The 24,853-nt window shown below is 37.0% G+C and overlaps 1 protein-coding gene and 1 non-coding gene across 2 annotated transcripts in view; one reads left to right on the top strand and one right to left on the bottom strand.

Moving 5' to 3' along the window:
• The first annotated feature begins 1,842 nt into the window (after positions 1-1,842).
• Positions 1,843-1,947, top strand: LOC118544396 (U6 spliceosomal RNA). The gene has a single exon (XR_004921560.1). It is a non-coding gene; the product is annotated as a U6 spliceosomal RNA (small nuclear RNA).
• A 314-nt stretch (positions 1,948-2,261) lies between these two features.
• Positions 2,262-24,853, bottom strand: part of REDIC1 (regulator of DNA class I crossover intermediates 1) — a 115,431-nt gene continuing 92,839 nt past the window's right edge. Inside the window, 3 exon segments of the mRNA XM_078075884.1 lie at positions 2,262-2,872; positions 12,774-12,856; positions 19,492-19,555. Coding sequence (XP_077932010.1) covers positions 2,405-2,872; positions 12,774-12,856; positions 19,492-19,555 — 615 coding nt within the window. The 3' untranslated portion in view covers positions 2,262-2,404.

Here is a 24,853-nt window from a genome sequence, read left to right as displayed (position 1 = left end):
AATTACCCTTACTTCAGGGGTTTCAAGAGCACCCTCAAATTTAATAATTTGCCTTATAAGGACTCAGAACTGATTGAAAGCTGTTATATTCACAGTTACACTTTATTAAAGGAAAAGAATACAGATTAAAATCAGCCTAGGGAAGAAACATACAAGACACACTCTAGGGAAGTAATAAATACAGAGCTTCCAGTAGTCCACTCCTATAGAATCAAGGACTTTCCTGGTATTACTATGTGACAACACACAGAATACTGCCAACCAGGGAAGCTCACCCAAACCTTAGTGTCCGGAGTCTTTACTGGGCCTCCATCACAGTGGCATGGCTGACTGCCCATATGCTGACCTCAGTTTCTAAAAGCCTTAAGAAGTTGAGCTGAAGGCTCCTGGGTGGCTCAGTTGTTAAGCGTCTGCCTTCGGCTCAGGTCATGATCTAAGGGTCCTGGGATCGAGTCCCACATCCGCTCCCTGCTCAGCAGGGAGCCTGCTTCTCGCTCTCCCACACCCCCTGCTTGTGTTCCCTTTCTCGCTCTCTCTCTGTCAAATAAATAAATGAAATCTTAAAAAAAAAAAAAAAAAAAAGACGACGTTGAGCTGATACACCTTGACCCCAAGTCTCATTCTAAATCACACTGTTACTATCTAGCTTGGCCCCAAATCCCGAGGCTAACAAATACATTTGTATCATGCATGAATGACACTCCAAGGGTTTAGAGATTATATCCCAAAAGCCAAGGGCAAAGGGCAGATCTCTTTTTGGGCAAGTTTATATTCTTTACTACACTGTACTTTATTCTGTGTGGTCACTGCACTAAAAAGCTCTGACATTTCTTTTACCTTACTGAGCTTAACTGCCACATTATGATATTGATAAAAATATAACTACATGTAGATTTTTGTAATGAATGTGCTTTCAGTACTGGTAGACTTTGATTAGTATTTGGAAAAAAATCCATTTATTTGATATTTGAAACCAACCTAAGAATCACAGCTCGATCTTATTCTAGTATCACCAGTAAAGGGTCTTTTTTTTCTATATATTGATCTTCATTGCTATGTCATATTTTGCAAAATAATGCTCAGGATAATCAATCCATGATGGAATACTTTTTGTTTAATATCACAATGAAAATCGAGCCTTTGAAAAACTATCAATGTATATCAGATAATTATATTCCCCTTTCATGAGATGATTACTATACTTTAAGAAAATTACTTACGAGCTCCTTGAGCTTTCTGAGTCTGCAAAAATAACTTCCTAAAACTAGCTAAAAACTTAAGATTGCTACTGTTTAAACATCAGCTGTTGGTGTTTCTAAATCATTATGCTTTAGATCACCCCTGCAGCACAAACTTTTGAATGATATGTGTGCATGTAACAATTCAATATCTCATCACCCTTTTCTTTAAAGGCATAGAAACTCCTACCAACTATATTTTTGGTTCAATTATGTATCATTCAGAATGCCCTCTCCTGTGCAATTTGTAATATATCCATACAAATGGTCAATTCCAGAGTATGAACATTTTAAAATCTTGAAACAAAAAATAAAATGTTGGAAACAAAACCTATATTTTATAAATGAGAAACTCTAATATTTTTTAAAAGAATCTTAGCAAGATTAAAATTAGTGAATATAAATCATTTTTTCCAATGTTGGACATTTCTTTTATAAAGGCATTGAAATATTTTTTATCTCGTGAAGAGAAAAACATTTTCCTTTGAATTAATATAAGCTCCAACAAAAATATTATCCAAACAAAATAGAAAATATATTTTATCTAAAAATTAATGCCAGAATTTTTTAATGAGGGTATAATATTTAATATAAGTGGCTAATAATGCTCACTTTGGCAGCATATTAAAATTGGAACAATACAGATTAGCATGGCCCATGCACCAAGATGACATGCAAATTCATAATATAAGTAACTAACAAAATTCTTGTAATAAGATTATAAAACATATTTAATATTATTTAGCATTATTTTCTGTTTTAAAATCTTGGAAGAGAACATTTTTGGTAACAGACGCAGCTGCACTAAATTTTAAAATAAAGAAAACACGGAAGGAAGCAATTAAGCATACTTTTATCCATAAATAGCAGCATATCATAATATAATAATCACCATGAGAATTATAAACAGTAAATTTACATATATATTATTTTCTAAAAACTTGAAGACATACTATGTGTATCTTGAACATATATCTATGTATATGTTAAAAAACTATGTAAAATGAACTGTATACATTAATATTTAAATGTTTTAAAACAAGCCATAAATATATCCTGTAAATACTTTCACCTTGTGCTTAGCTATATATTCTCTTTCCTTATTATGTTAATGAAATTCTGAACATTAAATGAAATGCTAAATCTTAGGCTGAGATTTTAGAATATTAGTTGTTCTTAAGGATTTCCTGCCCTCCAGTGGTATCTGCCTTAATATCTTCACTGCACCTTTCAACATTACAAAGAGAAGACACATTACTTCTACATTTACATTTTGAAATTATATCACACTGTACAGCAGCATCTAATTTTTCTTCCATTGCAGGTTCACAGCCTGTTTGTACCCATGCATCACATCTTGCAACTTGCAGAATGCAGTTATTACTGGTTTTGTTTTGTAATATGTGTGCTGAATTACACTGAGACTGTGGAATCTGATCTGTCTTATTTTTCATTGAGAACTGGTGACGATTCTCATTTTGTTTATGAATTTTGGCATTGCTCTTAATAATCCTACCACATGGAAATTTTGGCATCATTTCTAGATAAAAATTATTAGTTGTTTCTTTGATTCTCATGGACCTCCTATTTGATTCTTCAATTTGCTGCAATATTTGATCTTCATCTTCAGATGGCTAAAAGAAATTTAGTACTTTTGCTGTAAATTTTGGCTTAAATTTACAAAAATCATTCAATTACTTCATAGCATTCTCAAAATTCATACTACAGAAAATTTCAAAATACAGAAGATACTTGGCAGGTTGCAATTCAAAACTGGTATACCAGCAAACAGTCTTCAAACAGTAATCTACTGCCTCTGGAGATTCCTCAAAAAAATTAAAAATAGAACTACCATATGATTCAGTAGTTCAACTACTGGGCATTTAACCAAAGAATACAAAAACACTAATTCAAAAAGTTATGTGCACCCCTATGTTTATTGCAGCATTATTTACAATAGCCAAATTATGGAAGCAGTCCAAGTGTCCATGGACAGATGAATGGATAAAGATGATAGGATATATACACATACATATATATATATATATATATATATATATAAAATGGAATATTAGCCGTATAAAAGAATTAAACCTTGCCATTTACAACAACATGGATGGACCTATAATGACTATAATGCTAAGTGAAATAAATAAATAAATCAGAGAAAGACAAATACCATATGATTTCACTCATATGTAGAATTTAAGAAACAAAACAAATGAACAAAGAAAAAGAAGAGACAAACCAAAAAACAGACTCTTAATTATAGGGGTGGTGGTTTGGGGGAATGGGTGAAATACGTGAAGGGGATTAAGAGTACAATTATCATGATGAATCACTATACTGTACACCTGAAAATAATATAACACTATGTTAATGACACTGGAATTAAAATTTTAAAAAACAGTAATAATCTACCACTTCCAGGAGGTTTGTGGACTTTTAGAATAGCAAGAACAATAATAATAATTCTTGTATTAAAAATGCTAAAGAGGGACCCCTGGAGGGCACAGTCTGTTAAGTGTCTGCCTTCGGCTCAGGTCATGATCCCAGGGTCCTGGGATGGAGCCCCATGTAGGGCTCCCTGCTCAGTGGGGAGCCTGCTTTTCCCTCTCCTTCAGCAGCTCCCCCAGCTTGTGCGCTCTCGCACACTGTGTGTGCTGTCAAATAAAAAAAAATCTTAAAAATGCAAAAGAGCTAAAAAAGATAAGAGGAATTTTGTTTCTTATCAATCCCCTTAATAAAAGGCTACATCATCCCCCTACCCTTTCACAAAGGTATTAATAAATTATTCACTCATTGACTTATTAAGTAAAAAAATATCTATATTGTATCTTTTATGGACCGAGTCTCATGAAAGGTATAATTTAAGGAGAGTATCAGCTAAAAGGAAATCAAATAGACAAAAGAAAAGTTAAATAAGAATAAATATCTCAGAGCAGTGGCCTAGTCTGTTAAGCATCTAGCTCTTGATCTCAGCTCAGGTCTTGATCTCAGGGTTGTGAGTTCAAGCCCCCGTGTTGGATCTACTTTAAAAAAAGAAAAAGAAAAAGATTTTAAAAAAAGAATAAATATCTCAGCTGTTATCTAAAAAGACAAATTTAAAAACTTTTAATAGGTGTAGATTTCAGTTTGCTAGCTTGAATGTTTCAACTTCATGAAAAATTTATCTTTTAATTACTGAACTAACCAAAATATTTTAACAAAAATTCTATTTAAAGTACTGATTATTCCAGCTTTAAAAAAAAAAAAATGCAGAGTTAACATAAAAACCCTAAAATGAGGTGTAGCCCTCAGTGGATTGGCACTAAAATAGAAAAAGTAAGCCCAAGAAATAGCATTGAGACTGGCTGGGCACACATTAAAGAGAACAAGCTCGATACATTTATTCAAAAAAATATTCCTTTAGCATCTGCAGTGTGAGTGAAGCAGACATGGATGTTGACCTATTAAAGCACACATTCTCGGGGCACCTGGGTGGCTCAGTCGGTTAAGCAGCTGCCTTCAGCTCAGGTCATGATCTCAGGGTCCTGGGATGGAGCCCCGCATCAGGCTCCTTGCTCAGTGGGGAGTCTGCTTCCCCCTCTCCCTCTGCTGTTTCCCCCACTTGTCTCTCTGGCTCTCTCTCTCTCTGTGTGTCAAATAAATAAATAAAATCTTTAAAAAAAAAAATAAAGCACACATTCTCATGGATGGAAAGGATATTAACTGAATAACCATATACATGTAGATATAATTACAAGTTGAGAAAAGCATTATAAAGAACAAGTATGAAGCACTTTGAAAGTATAACTAAGGGACCTAATTTATTATTTTTTAATTTTTATTTTATTTGAGAGAGAGCAGCAGGGGGAGGGGTAGAGGGAGAAGAGGGAGACACTTAACCAACTGAGCCACCAGGCACCCCCTAAGGGACCTAATTTAGATTGAGGAGCCAAGGAGGGGCTTTTAGAAGAAGTCACATATTTGAACTGAGACTTAAAGGATGAATAAGAGTAAGGTAAAGGAAACAGGATCTATAAAGGCCCTGAAACAGAAAAGAGACTGACAAGCTAAGGAAAGTGAAAAGTTAATACATATGGAATGTGGTGTAAAAGGGAGAATACTAGAAGTTCAAGATGTAGCCAGAGACCGGATTATACATGGCCTGTAACCACTAAGTCATTTAAATTCTATAAATCCACTGAATAGATGAACACAGAAATAACATGATTCAATTTAGGTTTTCAAAAGATCATGTTGACTGCTAACAAAAAACATGGGGCAAGAGTGGAAGTAGAGAGATCTCCCAGGAGACAACCACAATAGTGCAAGAACAATATATTGATACTTTAGACTAGTGTGCTAACAGCAGAAGTTGAGAAAAGTAGATGAATATGCAATTTATTTTGGATGTAGAACTGATTGGATGAAGTGATGGAATGAATGTGGTTAAGAAAACTGATAAGGCAGAAAGAAATGGCAAAGTTAACTAAATTTTTGGCATGAGCAATTGAGTGGATAAAAAAGGTATCTACTAATATAGGAATTATCAGAAAAACTGATTTGGGGCAAAGACCAGGAGTGTTCAGTTCAATGTGTGAAGAAAAGGAGATTTTTGTGAAATATCCAAGAAGATATATCAAGCAGGAAATTGGATATCTAAATAAGGATCTGGGCTAAAGTGATAATGTTGAAAACTGTCATGAGTCAGATAGCATATGTCAATGGGATACAGAACATCACGTAGAGTTTAGAGTGTAAGTTAAGAGAATAAAAGAGTCCTGTAGCAAACCCTAAACATTACAACATTTATATAGACGGATGGAAGAGAGTCAGCAAAGGCATAAAGTAGAATTCAAAGAGGTATGAAGGAAACCAAGATACTGTGCTATCACAAAAGCAAAAAGAAGAAAATGTTTCAAAAAAAGAAAATAAATCACTTCTACCAGTATTATTAGTTCTCATAAAATAAAAACTGAAAAGTGACCAATGAATTTGGCAACATAGAGGTCACTGGTTTTCTTCCTTAGCAAGAGCAGTTTGGATGGTGAGCCAAAACAACAACAACCACCAAAAAAAAAATGGAAGATTTAATGAAGGAGAATTCAATAAAGGAGAATTCCATTGAAACATGTGATTTAGAACCTGGAAAAGATGGTGGAGGAGTAGGGAACCCTATTCCAACCAGTCCCTGGAATTGAGCTGGATATCTACCAGACCACTCTGAACACCCAGAACACCATCAGCCTGAGATGTAAGAAGATAGATCTGGATCTCTACAAACAGAATATTGCAGGCAGTTGGTTTCGAGGTACGAAGCGGAGAGCTGTGATTCTGCAGCCAGATATCGGAGGATAAACGGAAGGGGTAGGGAGCCGAGTCGTCAGGATCCTACACCACTGGTGAGTGACAGCCTCCAGCACTGGCGACTGGGCACAGACTCACAGGCTGGTAGCGACAGGGAAAGGACTTTAGGGCAGCCCCCCAGACTGAAACCTGGAGTGGGGGGGCCACGCGTGCGAACTGGGGGCGGCTGGTGGTTTTAGAAGCACAAAGGGCAGAGACATGCCCTGACCTGGAGGCGAGAACTGGAAGCACAGCTGAGGGGCACACAACCCAGGACACTGCAGTTTATAGCAGCACAGACAGAAATGGAGATAGTGTGGCCTGGAGAGCTCACTGAAGAACAGACTGCAATTTCTCTGCTCTGAGGCAGAGGGCTGGAAACGATCTCTTCTGCTCTGACTCTCAGAAGAGACATGGAAAGCCACCAGGGAAAGCCACCAGAGAAAAGCCCCAAACACTGGTTTTCACTGAGCCCAGCCCCCGCCACAGGGGGCAGGGCAACTCTGCCCAAACAGGGTTCCCTAACAGTGCGGCAGGCCCTTCCCCCAGAAGACAGGCTGGGAAAACAAGAGGCCAGCAACCTTAAGGTCCCTAAAAACAGGTGCATCTTGCTTGGGTTGTGGTCAATAATTTGGACTCTGTACATTCCCTCAACCACCCCTCAAAAGAATGACTAGGAGGAGGAACCTCCAAAATACGAAAGACTCAGAGACTATGACTTATGCCACAGATTTACAAATGGATACAGATAAAACCAAGATGTCAGAGATGAAATTCAGGGTAGCAATTGTGAAGACAATAGCTAGAATGGAGAAATTGATTAATGGCAACATAGAGTCTCTAAGGGCAGAAATGAAAGCTGAATTGGAAGAACTTAAAAATGCGATCAATGAGATCCAATCTAATCTAGATAATCTAACAGCTAGGGTAAGCGAGGCAGAGAATGAATTAGTGATCTAAGAGACCAATTAATAGAAAAGAAGGAAAATCAGGAGGCCAAGGAAAAACAACTCAAAATCCATGAAAACAGAATCAGAGAAATAAGTGACACCATGAAATGTTCCAATGTCAGAATTATTGGAATCCCTGAGGGGGTGGAGAGACAGAGAGGACTAGAAGATATATTTGAGCAAATCGTAGCTGAGAACTTCCCTAATATGGGGAATGAAACAAATATTCGTGTCCTAGAGGCAGAGCGGACCCCTCCCAAGATCAAGGAAAACAGGCCAACACCCCGGCATGTAATAGTAAACCTTGCAAATCTTAGAACCAAGGAAACCATCTTAAGGGCAGTTAGGGGGAAGAGATTCCTTACGTACAGAGGGAGGAACATCAGAATAACGTCAGACCTATCCACAGAGACCTGGCAAGCCAGAAAGGGCCGGCAAAACATATTCAGGGTTCTAAACGACAAGAACATGCAGCCAAGAATACTTTATCCGGCAAGGCTGTCCTTTAGAATAGATGGAGAGATGCAGAGCTTCCAAGACTGGCAGAACCTGAAAGAATATGTGACCACTAAGCCTGCCATGCAAGAAATATTAAGGGGGGTTCTATAAAAGGAGAAAGACCCCAAGAGTGATCTAGAACAGAAATTTACAGGGACAACCTATAAAAACAAGGTCCTCACAGGCAACATGATGACAATAAATTCCTATCTTTCAATAATCACTCCCGACGTGAACGGCCTAAAAGTTTCCATAAAACAGCACAGGGTTGCAGACTGGATAAAAAGACAGGACCCATCCATATGCTGTCTACAAGAGACTCATTCTGAACCTAAAGATACATCCAGACTGAAAGTGAAGGGATGGAGATCCATCTTCCATGCCAACGGACCTCAAAAGAAAGCTGCGGTAGCAATTCTTGTATCAGACAAATTAGATTTTAAGCTAAAGACTGTACTTAGAGACACAGAAGGACACTATATCATTCTTAAAGGGTCTATCCAACAAGAAATTCTAACAGTTCTAAATATCTACTCCCCCAACATGGGAACAGCCAACTACATAAGCCAACTGTTAACCAAAATAAAAAGTCATAATGATAATAATATGTTAATTGTAGGAGACCTCAATACTCCACTCTCAGCAATAGACAGATCACCTAAGCAGAAAATCAACAAAGAAACAAGAGCTCTGAATGACACACTAGACCAGATGGACGTCATAGGTATATACAGAACATTCCACCCTAAAACAACAGAACACTCATTCTTCTCGAGCACACATGGAACTTTCTCCAGAACAGACCACATACTGGGTCATAAATCAGGTCTCAACTGATACCAAAAGACTGAGATTATTCCCTGCATATTCTCAGACCATAATGCTTTAAAACTGGAACTCAATCACAAGAAAAAACTTGGAAGAAATTCAAACACTTGGAAGCTAAAGACTACTCTGCTCAAGAATGTTTGGGTCAACCAGAAAATAAAAGAACTTAAACAAGTCATGGAAACCAATGACAATGAAAACGCATCGGTCCAAAACCTATGGGATACTGCAAAGGTGGTCCTAAAGGGGGAAATACATAGCCATCCAAGCCTCACTCAAAAAAAAAGAAAAATCCTGAATTCAACAACTAACTTTACACCATGGAGAACTAGAGAAAAAGCAACAAACAATGCCTAAGCCACGCATTAGGAGAGAAATAATTTAGAGCAGAGATCAATGAATTAGAAACCAGAAACAAAGTAGATCAGATCAATGAAACTAGAAGCTGGTTCTTTGAAAGAATTAATAAGATCAATAAACTGGCCAGACTCATCCAAAAGAAAAGAGAAAGGACCCAAATTAATAAAATTATGAATGAAAGGGGAGAGACCACGACTAACACCAAGGAAATAGAAACAATTATTAGAAATTATTATCAACAACTATATGCCAGTAAATTGAGCAACCTGGAAGGAATGAATGCCTTCCTGGAAACGTATAAACTCCCAAGACTGAAACAGGAAGAAATTGACAACCTGAATAGGCCAATAACCAGTAACGAGATTGAAGCAGTGATCAAAAACCTCCCAATAAACAAGACTCCAGGGCCTGAGGGGTTCCTGGGGAATTCTACCAAACATTCAAAGAAAAAATAATACCTATTCTCCTGAAGCTATTTCAAAAAATAGAAACGGAAGGAAAGCTTCCAGACTCATTCTATGAGGCCAGCATTACCTTAATCCCCAAACCAGGCAAAGACCCCATCAAAAAGGAGAATTTCAGACCAATATCCCTAATGAATATGGATTCCAAAATTCTCAACAAAATCCTAGCTAATAGGATCCAACAATACATTAAAAGGATCATCCACCACGACCAAGTGGGATTTATCCCTGGGATGCAAGGGTGGTTCAACATTCGCAAACCAAACAGTGTGACAGAACACATTAATAGGAGGAGAGAGAACAACCATATGGTCCTCTCAACTGATGCAGAAAAAAGCACTTGACAAAATACAGCATCTTTTCCTGATTAAAACTCTTCAGAGTATAGGGATAGAGGGAACATTCCTCACGTTCATAAAATCCATCTATGAAAAACCCACAGCAAATGTCACCCCCAATGGGGAAAAGCTGAGAGCCTTTCCCTTAAGATCAGGAACACGACAAGGATGCCCACTCTCACCACTATTGTTCAACATAGTACTAGAAGTCGTAGCAACAGCAATCAGACAACAAATTCAAAAAGGTATTCAAATTGGCAAAGAAGAAGTCAAACTCTCTCCACAGATGACATGATACTTTATGTGGAAAATCCAAAAAACTCCACCACCAAATTACTAGAACTCATACAGCAATTCAGTAATGTGGCAGGATACAAAATCAATGCACAGAAATCTGCTTTCTTATACACTAACAACGCAACTGTAGAAAGAGAAATTAGAGAAACGATTCCATTTACAATAGCACCAAAAACCTTAAGATACCTCGGAATAAACCTAACCAAAGAGGTAAAGGATCTATAGGAACTACAGAACACTCATGAAAGAAACTGAAGAAGACACAAAAAGATGGAAAAACATTCCATGCTCATGATCGGAAGAATAAATATTGTTAAAATGTCTATGCTACCCAGAGCAATCTATACACCTTTAATGCCATCCCGATCAAAATTCCAATGACATTTTTCAAAGTGCTGGAACAAACAATCCTAAAATTTGTATGGCATCAGAAAAGACCCCAAATTGCCAAGGAAATGTTGAAAAAGAAAAACAAAGCTGGGGACATCACGTTGCCCGATTTCAAGCTTGATCACCCTTCAAGCGGTGATCACCAAGACAGCATGGTACTGGCACAAAAACAGACATACAGACCAATGGAACAGAATAGAGAGCCCAGATATGGACCCTCAACTCTATGGTCAAATAATCTTCAACAAAGCAGGAAAAAATATGCAATGGAAAAAAGTCTCTCCAATAGTGCTGGGAAAATAAGACAGCCATATACAGAAGAATGAAACTCGACCATTCTCTAACACCATACACAAAGATAAACTCAAAATGGATGAAAGACCTCAGTGTGAGACAGGAATCCATCAAAATCCTAGAGGAGAACATAGGCAATAACCTCTTTGACGTCAGCCACAGCAACTTCTTTCAAGATACATCTCCAAAAGCTAGTGAAAAAAAGGCAAAAATGAACTTCTGGGACTTCATCAAGATAAAAAGATTCTGCACAGCAAAGGAAACAGTCAACAAAACAAAGAGGCAACCCACAGAATGGGAGAAGATATTTGCAAATGACACTACAGATAAAGGGCTGGTATCCAAGATCTATAAAGAACTTCTCAAACTCAACACCCAAAAAACAAATAAGTCAAAAAATGGGCAAAAGACATGAACAGACACTTCTCCAAAGAAGACATACAAATGGCTAACAGACACATGAAAAAATGTTCATCATTATTAGCCATCACGGAAATTTAAACCAAAACCACAATGAGATACCACCTTACACCAGTTAAAATGGCAAAAATTGACAAGGCAAGAAACAACAAATGTTGCAGAGGTTGTGAAGAAAGGGGAACCCTCTTACACTGTTGGTGGGAATGCAAGTTGGTACAGTCACTTTGGAAAACAGTGTGGAGGTGCCTCAAAAAATTAAAAATAGAGCTCCCCTATGACCCAGCAATTGCACTCCTGGGTATTTACCCCAAAGACACAGATGTAGTGAAAAGAAGGGCCATATGCACCCCAATGTTCATAGCAGCAATGTCCACAATAGCCAAACTGTGGAAAGAGCCGAGATGCCCTTCAACAGATGAATGGATAAAGAAGATGTGGTCCATATATACAATGGAATATTACTCAGCCATCAGAAAGGATGAATACCTAACTTTCACATCAACATGGATGGGACTGGAGGAGATTATGCTAAGTGAAATAAGTCAAGCAGAGAAAGTCAATTATCATATGGTTTCACTTATTTGTGAGTAAGTGAATAAAGAATAGCATGGAGGACATTAGGAGAAGGAAGGGAAAAATGAAGGGGGGGAATAGGAGGGAGAGATGAACCATGAGAGACTGTGGACTCTGAGCAAACTAAGAGTTTTAGAGGTGAGGGGGTTGGGAGGATGGGTTAGCCCGGTGATGGGTATTAAGGAGGGCATGTGCTGCATAGAGCACTGGGTATTATACGAAAACAATGAATCATGAAACACTACATCAAAAACTAATGATGTATTGTATGGTAACTAACATAACATAATAAAATAAAATTTTTAAAAAAAGAAAGAAAAAAGAAACATGTGATTTATGAGAAATGCAGCCCTCCTACTCAGGACATAAACGTCATTCCAATTATTCAGATTACATTACTCAACATTTTATAGTTTTCTTCATATAAGTCTTCAGACTTTTTCTATATATTTTTAGTTATTTTAGTTTTCAATTATTGTAAGTAGGAACTTTTAAAAAGCATTTTTAAAAAATACAACTTTATCATATACACATACATATCTCGATAAGGTTGGCTTTTGTAAATAACAATGAACACATCGTTTTTATAAATGTAAATGATACTCATTTAATTTCAATTTTACATTTCTGTTTATAAGTTTCTTACATTTTAAATATTTTTAAATATTTTCTTTACATTTATTTTCACCACTTATTGAAAACTTTTTTCAGATGTAAAGGAAAACTATGACAAATAAAGTAATTCCAAATTAGCATAGCATAAATTAATAAGCAAAGAGAAAAGTAACTTACCATCTCTGAACTAGAACTGAAGCAACTATCTGTTGGCCTTGGAGAGTAACTGGTAGACTGACTACTCTGTGAAGAATCAAGATCTGAAAATAAAGGTTTAATTGATGAAGAACTGTATTTGTTAATGCTCTATAAAATATGTACACAGGCAGAAGATATTTGCTGGTAAAATAAATTTAGCTGACATTCTACAGAGCACTTTTTTTTTTTTTTTTTTTAAGATTTTATTTATTTGACAGAGAGAGACACAGCGAGAGAGGGAACACAAGCACGGGGAGTGGGAGAAGGAGAAGCAGGCCTTCCGCGGAGCAGGGAGCCCGATGCGGGGCTCGATCCCAGGACCCTGGGATCATGACCTGAGAAGGCAGACGCTTAACGACTGAGCCACCCAGGCGCCCCTCTATAGGGCATTTTAAAGTGTGCAAAAACTAGTTAAAATCTTGCATACTTGGCAGCTTGCACTTCTGACAGGTATTATGAGTTTATTCTACATTCAAAACATTTGTATCTATAAGTAAAATAAGAGTATATAACATAAGGGAAGAAAGAATAAAGAAAACTGGATTGATTTTTTTTCCAATAGAAGAACTATTTTTCATGAACAAATAATTTAAAGTGTCAACTGCAAGAAGGAAGAATAAGCCAAGTTTATTAAGTCCCAAGGGAACAGATATTTGCTAATCCAGTAAATGAAGATTCATTGTACAATCAAAATTGTATGAAAAAAATCAATTTGAAGCATCCAGTATGATATTCTTCCATTATCTGCTTAATGTGTTCTCTTATGATTGCAAGTAAAGTTTAAATATGCACCTGAGAAGTAGGTTATGACTCCCTATAATGCAAAAATACTACAGAGTGACAGTAGCTTCAACGACTCCTCTCCTTGTTTGTGAAAATGGGTCTGCTATCAAGGAAAGCGCAAGGTAATGGAATGTGGAGCGGCAACTCATATCAAATCACATGCCCTCCTGTATGCAAAAAACTCTAAGTACTATCTATGCATGCCTCAGATCAGGACTAATGTTCTCTGAAACAGAATCTAACCATCAGTCAGCTGAGAGACAGGGAGAACTTAGCTGAACTCAGATACCCTTAGTTCATCATTCTAGAAGGAAATTTATATACCTGTAGATCAGGTTCTCCCTGATAGTAGAAAGCAGAGTACAGAAAAGTAAATGGTAGGATTTTACTAACACCATAATCTAAGAGCATTCCCCCTAGTAAGGTTCATTCACTTCATAGGTAGAGTAAACCCAGAGTCATTAGAATAGAAGACAAATGTCTGTTGAAAGAATATCATACCTATAGCAGTGTAAGAAAAGACATGCAGATCGAAATGTCAATTCAGTTCAACACTTATTAATTACTTTATGTAAGGCACTGTAATAGTAGGGAAACATGACATGCCTACAGTGCTCAAAGTGTTCAGAATCTTTTAATGGAGAAAGACATATTAATACTGTTTAAAAGAAAAAGTCACAAAATTAGGTGCAACAACAGAAGTCACAGAAGGTACAAAAGTAATAGAGAACTAAGTGTGGTAAGCTCAAAGAGAGAGTTGGGAACAGCTACAAAAAAAGCACAGCATAGGGGTGTCTGGGTGGCTCAGTTGGTTAGGCATCCAACTCTTGATTTCAGCTCAGGTCCTGATCTCAGGGTCATGGGATCGAGCCCCACATTGGGCTCTGTGCTCAACATGGAGTCTGCTTGTCCCTCTCCCTCTGCTCCTCCCTCCACTCATGCTCTAATACATAAATAAATGAAAAAAAAATCTTTAAAAAAAAAAAAAGAAGAAAAAGCACAGTATAAAGAATAGGTTTTGAAAGATGAATAAACATTGTCCAGAGAGACAAGATGAAAAATAGCATATGGAGAAGAAGAAAAAGAAAGTATAAGGATACACTCTAATATTAAAGGAATTTGCATTTTAGATTATTTACCAAGGCATCTAACTGAGGATAGATTAAAGAAGGGTGAGACTGGATAAAAGCAGGTCAGTTAGAAAATTAACTCAATAAACTCGTCATGAAGTGATGAGGATCTGCAATAAAGCAGTGAAATTGGGGTGAAGAGGCAAGGGACGCAAATTTCAAGAAATCTTTCAAATAGCCTCAATTTTGACAAGTATACAGCTTCAAAATTCTTTGTGAATCTGATATATAACATTAATACCAAAACATCAGAAAGACTGCAAACACGCATACCTACACACATACTCTAAAGACAAATCTCACATTATCAATGTAAAAATCTTATATAAACACTAAAATTTCAAATTTTAAATTAAAACAGGATATAGTAAAATAGAATAGCAAACAAAATTATAATACATCATAAATTGGTAGGATGTATTATAAAAATGCTAGGATGGTCCTATCACAAAATCCATTAGTAAAATTCACCATTTTAAAAGATCTACACCACCATAAGGTATCACACCTCACACGCATTAGAATGGCCAACCTATAAAAATTAAAAAAAAAAAATAGTTAAGTGTTGGCAAGGATGTAGAGAAACTGAAACCCTTGTGCACTATAAATGGGAATGTAAAATGACGTAGCTGCCACGGAAAACAGTATAAACATTCCTCAGAAAGTTAAAACCAGAGGTAACATATGATCCAGCAATCCCATTTCTGGGTATATATCCAAAAGAATTGAAAACAGGACCCTGAAGAGATATTTGTGCACTCATGTTCATTACAGTTACTATTCACAATAGCCAAAAGGTGGAAGCAACCTAGATGTCTCCATACAAATGGATACAGAAAATGTGGTATATACAAACAATGGAATATTATTCAGCACTAAAAGAGAAGGAAATCCTGCCATATACTATTACATGAATGAACCTTGAGGATATTATGCTAAGTGAAATAAGCCAGTCACAAAAAGACAAATATTGCATAATTCCACTTACATATCTAAAATATTCAAACTCATAGGAACAGAAAGTTAAATGGTGGTTGCAGGGGCTGTGGGGGAAGGGGAGCAGAGGTGTGAAAATTGCCGGGAAGGTGAATTTTATGTTATGTGGTTTTTTGCCACAATAAAAAATCTATGAAGAAAAATTAATAATCATTTTTAGAGATGCCAAGAATTACTCTTCCCCAAATTACTTATTTCCCCCAAAATCATTTCCTTAAAAAATTCTCAATAAAATAATCAACACACATGTGCCTAAGCTCAAAATCCAGAATCCTACTTAATATAAAAACATGAGATACATATCCACACTAAAGCAGCAACAAAACAACAAAAGTACCTACAGATAAATCTAACAAGACACATGCAGTAATCTACTTAAAAACTTTAAAGTGGGGTGCCTGGGTGGCTGAGTTGTTAAGCGTCTGCCTTCAGCTCAGGTCATGATCCCGGGCTCCTGGGATCGGGTCCCGCATCGGGCTCCCTGCTCCACAGGAAGCCTGCTTCTCCCTCTCCCACTCCCCCTGCTGTGTTCCCTCTCTCGCTGTCTCTCTATCAAATAAATAAATAAAAATCTTAAAAAAAAAAAAAATTAAAATAAATAAATAAAAACTTTTTTTAAAAGTTTAAACAAATATTAAAAATACAAAATTAGACTGAATCAGCTAAAGAACATCCCCTGTTCTTAGATAGGCTAACATCATTAGGTTGACAATTCACACTTCATTAATACATACATTTAACATTTTCCTAATAAAAATTAAAACATTTCTCTGGAGTTAAACAAGTTGATTTTAAAGTTTATATGAAAAAATAAAAAAAAGAAATAGCCAGAAAAAACCTTTTTTTTTTAAAGCGTAAAGGGAGGTGTAACTCTTCTAGAAATTAAACATACTATAAAGTCATCATAATAAAAATAGTATGGTATTGGAACATGAAGATTAGGAAAGAGCAATGAAAAGTATAGAAAGCCCCAAAACAGACCCCAGTACATATAGAAAATTACTATATAAAAAAAGTGGTATCACAAGTACTTAGGGAAAAGATGCATTTTAAAAACCTGAAGAGAGAAATATCTCACACCTTAATTCAGGATAAACTTCAAATGGATTAAAGACCTAAATGAAAAAATATAAAATCATGCTAATATTAGAAGAAAATGTAAGTGAATTCATTTATAATCTGGGAGTGTAGAGTCTTTCTAATTAAATCCAAAAGTATTAAAGGAAGAAATTGATAAAATTAACTACATAAAAAAATGTTAAGCCTTTTGCAAAAGCAGAAAACACCATAAGCAAAGTAAAAACAACATAAAATCCAATAATAAACTAGGCGAAAATATTTGTGATATATCACAAAGGCCTAAATCTCTTTAATATATATAGAGCTCTTCTTATATAAGAAAAAATGCCCCAAACTCAAAGACATGGGGCACCTGGGTGGCACAGTTGGTTGGGTGTCTGACTCTTGGTTTTGGCTTGGGTTGTGATCTCAGGGTCGTGGGAACTGAGACCTACATTGAGCTCTGTGCTCTGCGCAGAGTCTGCTTGGGTTTCTCTCTCCCTCTTTCTCTGCCCTTCCCTGCCTCAAATAAATAAATAAATAAATCTTTTAAAAAAAACAAACCCTCAAAGACATGAATGGAGAGCTCACAGAAAAAGAAATGCAAATACAGCCATTGAACATTTTTAAAAGATTCTCAATTTCACTCATAGAAAGAGAAGTAAAAACTCAAATGTCTATCTATCTATCATTGTGAGATTCACAAAAAAATTTCTAAGCTAGGCCACAACTCCTGTTGGTGAGTCTGTGGCATCAAAGGAGTATTTCTGGTAGGATTGCCAAATGGTAATGACAGGGAATTTGGCAATAACTACAAAAAGCCGCAGTGTATTGGGTGCCTGCGTGGCTCAGTCTGTTGGGCATCTGCCTCTTAATTTCGGCTCAGGTCCTGATTTCAGGATTGTGCATTCAGGGGCCGTGTCAGGCTTTACACTGGGCACAGAGCCTACTTAAAAAGAGAAGTTAAAAAAACCAATGTATCTCCCCTTTGACTCAGCAATCCCACTCCTAGAAATTACCCTACTTCCACAATTAAGCAACATATGCATAGTGTGGTTCACTGAAACATTACTTGTAAGAACAGAATACTGGAAACAACCCAAATGTCCATCAACAGGGCATTGACTGAATAAACTATAATCCATCCACATAATGGATTACTACATGTCATAAAAAAAGGATGACAGAATGTCTAACACTAACATAGCGAACACTATACGATGTTTTATTAAATTAATCTGTTTAATTAATTTAATAAAATACCCTATATTAAATAAAATATCCAGTATTATTACATTTGGAGTGAGAAAGGCAAGGACTAAGATTCATATGTATATGTGCACTTATATATTTTTAGGCTTTATTTTGGGGAAAAAAACTGGAATGATAAACCAAAAACCAACAAAAAACAGCTACTTATATGATGCAGAAGGAAAGAGAGCAGCAAAGATAGGGACAGAAACCAATGTGTTATATATTCAAAAGATTAAACTAATTCTAAAAGAAAAAAAAAATCCATAAAAATTTCTAGGTATCCTACTGGACTAGATATCCTGAAGAATCATTCCATCACAGACTATGTAAAAACAGTCAAACTTTTGTCCATAAAAAGGCAGCATAGACTAAAAAGATCACTCAAATATGAAGTATTTGCTGCACATGGGCCTAAAGCAATTAATATCTAGGATCTATAAAAGATATATAGAATATATACATACAGATATATAGAAGACACATCCCATAAGAAAAGCCAAACTTTTTAAAAGAAACATGGGCAACAGACATGAAAGGCATTTCACAGATGAACATGGATGTTCAATCAACCTAATTAATAATTAGGGAAATATAAATTAAAATTACAGTGAGATTTCAGATTGCCAACAATGATAAAAAGCTGACCTGGAGTTAGACTATGTAACAACTAAGACTCCTACCTCTTGCTAGTGAAAGTTTAAAATGGCACAACTACTTTGGAAAATAATTTTGCATTACCTGGAAGAGGTATAAATGCTCATATCATATGAACTAGTCAATTCTGCTCCTAGAACTATATCATAGAGGACATTTTTATACATGTGTGCCAGGAGAAGTATCAAGAATTGCCAAAGCAGCACTGTTTATCATACCAAAATATCCATACAACCTAATCACTGCCAGAGGATGTAAAAATAAGATGCGATACTACATTCACAAAATAGAAGGCTTATAGTAGTAAACAAATAATGAAATGTACTAGAGTCACAACTATCAAAGTAAACAAACCCCAAAATATATTATTGGGTGAACAACAACAAAGAAAAAGAAAATTGCAGAAAAATATGTAGAATTTGCCACAATTTGCAGAAAGTTCAAAACCAAGCAATGGAAAAGACTATGTGGGATATCACAAAAAATGAATTCAGGATAATAGTTACCTCTAGGGGGCAGGATAGGAAATGCAATTGAGAAGACCTTCAAATGTACTGAGTATACATTATTTCTTAATGTATCAGGATATCAGTTTCATTATTCACTAAACTATATATGTATACTATATATACTCATGTATAACAGTGCAGTTTTAAAGAGTCAGTTGCACTGCTAATATATTCTAAAATTATGAAATATTTGCTGGCAAAAAATCTGAAAAAAAAAAAAAAAAAAACTCCACAAAATTTAACTGATTTTCATTTAAATGTTAGGTTGTTTTTTTTTTTTAAAAGAATAAAATTCATTATAGTTACACTGACAGATTTTCTTAGCAGATGTTGGTCTGTCTTTTAAAGAACAGGTTCCTCCTTCTTCCATCAGAATCTAGAAGAAAAACAAAATTTTAACAATTCCCAAGTATAAACAGTTAATACCCACTTATATCTCCCTTTTAATCTCACCAATTCATTTTACAGTACTTTTCCTTTATATTACTTTAATTCAACAAAGATCTTAAAACTACAAAGAAAAATTTGCCTGTGATAAACAATAACAAAATTTAAATATGTTTTGAAGCAGCAAGCAACAGAATAGACACTGCTAAGAAAACTGATGGAAAGAAAAGGCTTGAGGTAATCATAGTAAATGAAGTTCAAAGAGACAGAAATATGAAAGCAATCTGGAGATTTATTCTGTTAAGTTGGATATCTTAAGTTGGATATCAGTTTATATATTTTCAGGTTTTTTAAATAATAAAAGCCCACAAAATATAAATTTTCTGTAAAACAAACCATTGTTTTTCATTTTCATCAATTTCTACGAAATTTCTAATTTATTTTCATTTTCCATTTTTTTTCTCTTTTTCTTTTTAAAACCCAGAGTGTTTAATTTCCAAGAAGGTAAGGAGGTTAAACATCTTTTGTTGTTGTTGATTTCCAACTCAATGAATTATTAGAGACTGTGACTATGAATCTCTCCTTAGACAAATCTCAATCTTTCTTTATGGCTTACTACATGAATTATACTTGCAAATGTATCATGGACTTAGAAAAAATATATATTCTCTTTTGGTAAGACAGAGTGTTTTAATAAAGACAGGTAGGATAAAGGAGAAACTGTCTAGCTGTTCACCAAACTATTTCCCTTTCCTCTTAGGCATACAGCTAGACTACATTTCCTAGCCTCCCTTGGAGTTGGTTTGGACATGTGATTTAAGTTCTGGTCATGGGCAAAAGTGGTGTACACCACTACTACTCCTGGCCCATAAGAATTTTCTCCACAATCCTCTACTTCTGTTTCCCTTCTGCTATCTGATATCAACATACACTATAAGTGTGGAAACCACCAGTTAAAGACAGCAAAGCCCCCATCAGCTTGGGGTCCTGAATAACTTTATGGAGCAGAGCCTCTTCTCTAACCTCACTATTCAATCATTTAAAAAGTATTATATTCAACTCTTAAAACACTCAAGCCCCAAACCTGCACCACAACACACAAGTTGAGACAGTTATACAGACCCCAAGGCAAGCACATAAACCAATACCTACGTTGGATCTGCTTATAGAGGATAAATGACAGAAAAGATCATCCCAAAAAGAAGAAACTAAATTATTCAAAGAATTTCTCCCATACCCCAGGAGAACAAGCCTTCACAATCTCTGCCAAGCTGGATTTCATAATTGGTATGGATCAGTAACTCCGTATTTCCTCTTCTTCTGTTTTCTGAATGAGTTTTCTACTGCATTTTGCTCTGATACTATATATTTTATGTGACAGGCTTCTAATTTAACACACATCTAGAGGCCTACTGAAAACTCTCCAAAGACTGTAGAGCCTAGCAGGCACCATCCTCACACTCTCCTTCTGCTTTGTTCCAGGTCATGAGTACTGCCTAAAAGCACTCCTGATGCACACATCTAGAGCCCCAGTTTTTGCAGCTACCACCCATGGGATGTCCCTTGATCATCAGCTCTGATAGCCAATGGGGCTTTATGTATGCAGGTCCCACAGGACTGTAACAAACAGAAAAAGAGTTCTTAATCAGCTACCAACCACGGGAGCAGTGACGAGACAGCTGACTGAAACACCCATTTCTTCTGTGAAAGAGGCCTATATTAGCTTATCTTCATACCTGTGGCCAGAGGAGCAAGCTTCTAATTAAACACATATCGAGGAGCCCCCTGAAAATCCTCTCCAGATTCTGTGGAGGCCAGAAGGTACCACCTTCATCCTCCTTCTGCCTTTCCCCAGATTGCTGGTGTCTCTAAGAAAGGAGCTTATACAAACACCCAGCATCCCAGCTTTTGTGGTTGCTGCTCAGGACACCTCCTTTGATAGCCTGGTTCTGATGGCCAGCAGGGCTTAGGTTCACAGATTCAACGGGATGACAGCAAACAAAGAAACGCTTCTTAACTGGCTATCCCACCAGGGCTTAGTGCAGAGCGTACAGACAGATACGAATCTCAAAGTCTGGCCATGAAAGAGGTGCATTTGCATACTTTCAAAGCTCCCACCTGAGGGTGCAGCTTCCAATCAAACTGAATCTGAGTACTGACTGAGATCCTTCCCACTGGGACACTGGCAGGTTTTGGCATACCCTCAACAACTGGGAACTACTAAAAATAAAGTAGGCTACTTGGAAAATCACAAAGGTTTGAGAGGCAACCAAGAGATAGGGCAGGGTTGAAACATAGGTTTTATTTCCTACTTAAGGCCCCACCTTCAGGACTAAGAGAGGTGTCTGTTTTATCTAACACGTAGAAATGAACACAGAGTCAAAGCAAATGAAGACACAGAACAATATGTTACAAACAAAAGAACAAGATAAAGCCTCAGAAAAAGACCTCAGTGAAATGAAGATAAGTGATTCTCCCAATAAGAGTTCAAAATAACAGTCATAAAGATGCTGTCACTGAGATCAGGAGAACAATGCAAGAACAAAGTGAGAATTTCAACAAAGAAACAGAAAATATAAGAAAGTACCAAACAGAAATCACAGAGCTAAAGAATATAGTAACTAAACTGAAAAATATTAATAAAAGGATTAAAAGAAAACTTGATGAAGCCAAAGAAAGGATCAGGAACTCAAAGAAAGGGCAGTGGAAGTTGTCAAATCAGAGGAGCAACAAAAAAAAGGAATTAAAGAAAGTGAAAATAGCATAAGGCACTTATGGGACAATATCAAATAAACCAGTATCCATATTATAGAAGCCCCGAAAGGAAAAGGAGACAGGGACAGAAAACTTACTTGAAATTATGGCCAAAAACTTCCCTAACCTGGGGAAGGAAACAGAGTTCCAAATAAGCTGAACCCAAAGAAACCACACCAGGACACATAACTAAATTATGTTTTTGTAATTAAATTACAAGAAGAAAATTTTTAAAAGCAGCAAAAGAAAAATAACTTGTTACATACAGGTAAACCCCACAAAACTATCATCAGATTTTTCAACAGAAACTTTGCAGGCCAAAAGACAGTGGCATGACATACTCAAAGTGCTGAAAGGAAAAACTACCAACCAAGAATATTCTACCCAGCAAAGCTCTCCTTCAGAATAGGAGAGATAAAGAGGTTTCCAGATAAGCAAAAAGCTAAAGGAATTCATCACTAGACTGGGCTTTACAAGAAATGTTAAAGGGATTTCTTGAAGCTGAAATAAAAGGTATCAATTAGTAACAGGAAAACATGAAAGTACAAACTTACTGGTAAAGGTAAATATATACTAAAATTCAAAATAATGTTGTAAAGGGGGTGGGTTAATCACTTACAAAGCTAGTATGAAGGTTAAAGACAAAAGTAGCAAAAACAACAATTACAGTAATTTGTTAATAAATACATAAGACCAGGGGGAGGAGGAGCAAGATGGCAGAGGAGTAGGAGACCTAAATTTCGTCTGGTCCCAGGAATTCAGCTAGATAGGGATCAAACCATTCTGAACATCTACAAACTCAACAGAAGATCGAAGAAAAGAATAGCAGCAACTCTCTGAATAGAAAAGCGACCACTTTCTGGAAGGTAGGACATGTGGAGAAGTGAATCCCAGGTGGTTTTCGGGAAGACAGATGCCAGGGGAGGGGGCCTCCGTCAGCCGCTACCAGCAAGTGATAGAGCAGCAGAGCACAAAATCGGACTTTTAGAAGTCGGCTCCACTGAAGGACGTTGCTCCAGTAGCTAAGCGGGGAGTGGAACCCTCACTGGGACAGTGTGGTCTCAGGACCCTCGGGGTCACAGAAAGACCAGGGGTGCCTGAGTGCAGCAGAGCTCCCAGGTATCAGAGCAGGGAAGCTGGCTGCAGAGACGGAGCCGAGGAGTGGGCTCTCAGCTCGGGGTTGCCATAAACCATGATCCATGGCACAGTCGGGCCACTGCTCCTCCAGGAGGGACCCAAAAAACAGCAGATCCAGGTAGACTCCCCTTTCTCCCTGGGGGGTAAGTGGCACAGGAGCGCACTGCACGAGCGCACCGCAGGAATTGGCTGGGTTTGGAGACTCCAAACGGGGTCGTGAGAGATAGAAACGCTCGGTCACAGGCCAGGTGAGCACGGAGTGCACCCAGAGACCAGGGGGACGGGAGTGATTGACTGCTTTTCGCTGGGGGCTCACTGAGGAGTGGGGACCCTAGCTCTCGGCTCCTCCACGGTGGAGACTGGGAGGCCGCCATTTTCACTCTCGTCCCCCAAAGCTGTACCGAAAGCTTGCAGGGAACAAAAGCTCCGGAGAGCAAACCCAAGCAGATAACTTAGCCTGGACTGGGCAAGGGCGGGGCAATTCTGCCTCCAGCAAAGACATCTGAGACCACAGCAACAGGCCCCTCCCCCAAAAGATCAGCAAGAACAGCCAGCCAAGACCAAGTTTACTGATCAATGAGAACGGCAGAACTCTAGCGCTAGGGGGAATACTGCACATAGAATTCATGGCTTTTTTCCCATGATTCTTTAGTCTTTCAAAGTTAATTTTTTTTTAACTTTCTTTTCCTTTTTTTTTTTTGTTGAATTTTTCTCTTTCCCTTTTTCAACCAACATCTTATCAATCCCTTTTTTAAAAAATCTTTTTTATTTTTCATTTTTACAGTCATATTCTATCCCTTCATAGTAGTTAACCTTATTTTTGGTATATATATATATATATAAGTTTTTCTCTCTTTAAAATTTTGGGATACAGTTTCTTCTAACAGACCAAAATATACCCTAAATCTCTAGTGTATGGCTTTGTTCTAGTCTCCTGCCTGATCACATTCTCTCCCTTTTTATTCTTTTTTTAAATCCTCTTCTTTCTTTTCTCAACCAACTTCTTTTTTTTTTTTTTTTTTTTAAGATTTTATTTATTTATTTGACAGAGAGAGACACAGCAAGAGAGGGAACACAAGCAGGGGGAGGGGGAGAGGGAGAGGGAGAAGCAGGCTTCCCACGGAGCAGGAAGCCCGATGTGGGGCTCGATCCCAGAACCCTGGGACCCACGACCTGAGCTGAAGGCAGATGCTTAATGACGGAGCCACCCAGGCGCCCCCAACCAACTTCTTATCAAGTCCTTTTATAAAATCTTTTATAATTTTCATCTTTACAGTCATATTCCATCCCTTCATCATATTAACCCTTATTTTTGTACATAGATAAGTTTTTCTTTCTTTAAAATTTTGGGAGGCACTTTCTTCTAACAGACCAAAATATGCCAAAATCTAGTGTG

This window comes from Halichoerus grypus, chromosome 6 (genome assembly GCF_964656455.1).
Source record: "Halichoerus grypus chromosome 6, mHalGry1.hap1.1, whole genome shotgun sequence".
Lineage (NCBI taxonomy): Eukaryota > Metazoa > Chordata > Mammalia > Carnivora > Phocidae > Halichoerus > Halichoerus grypus.
This window is presented reverse-complemented; position numbering and strand designations above follow the sequence as displayed.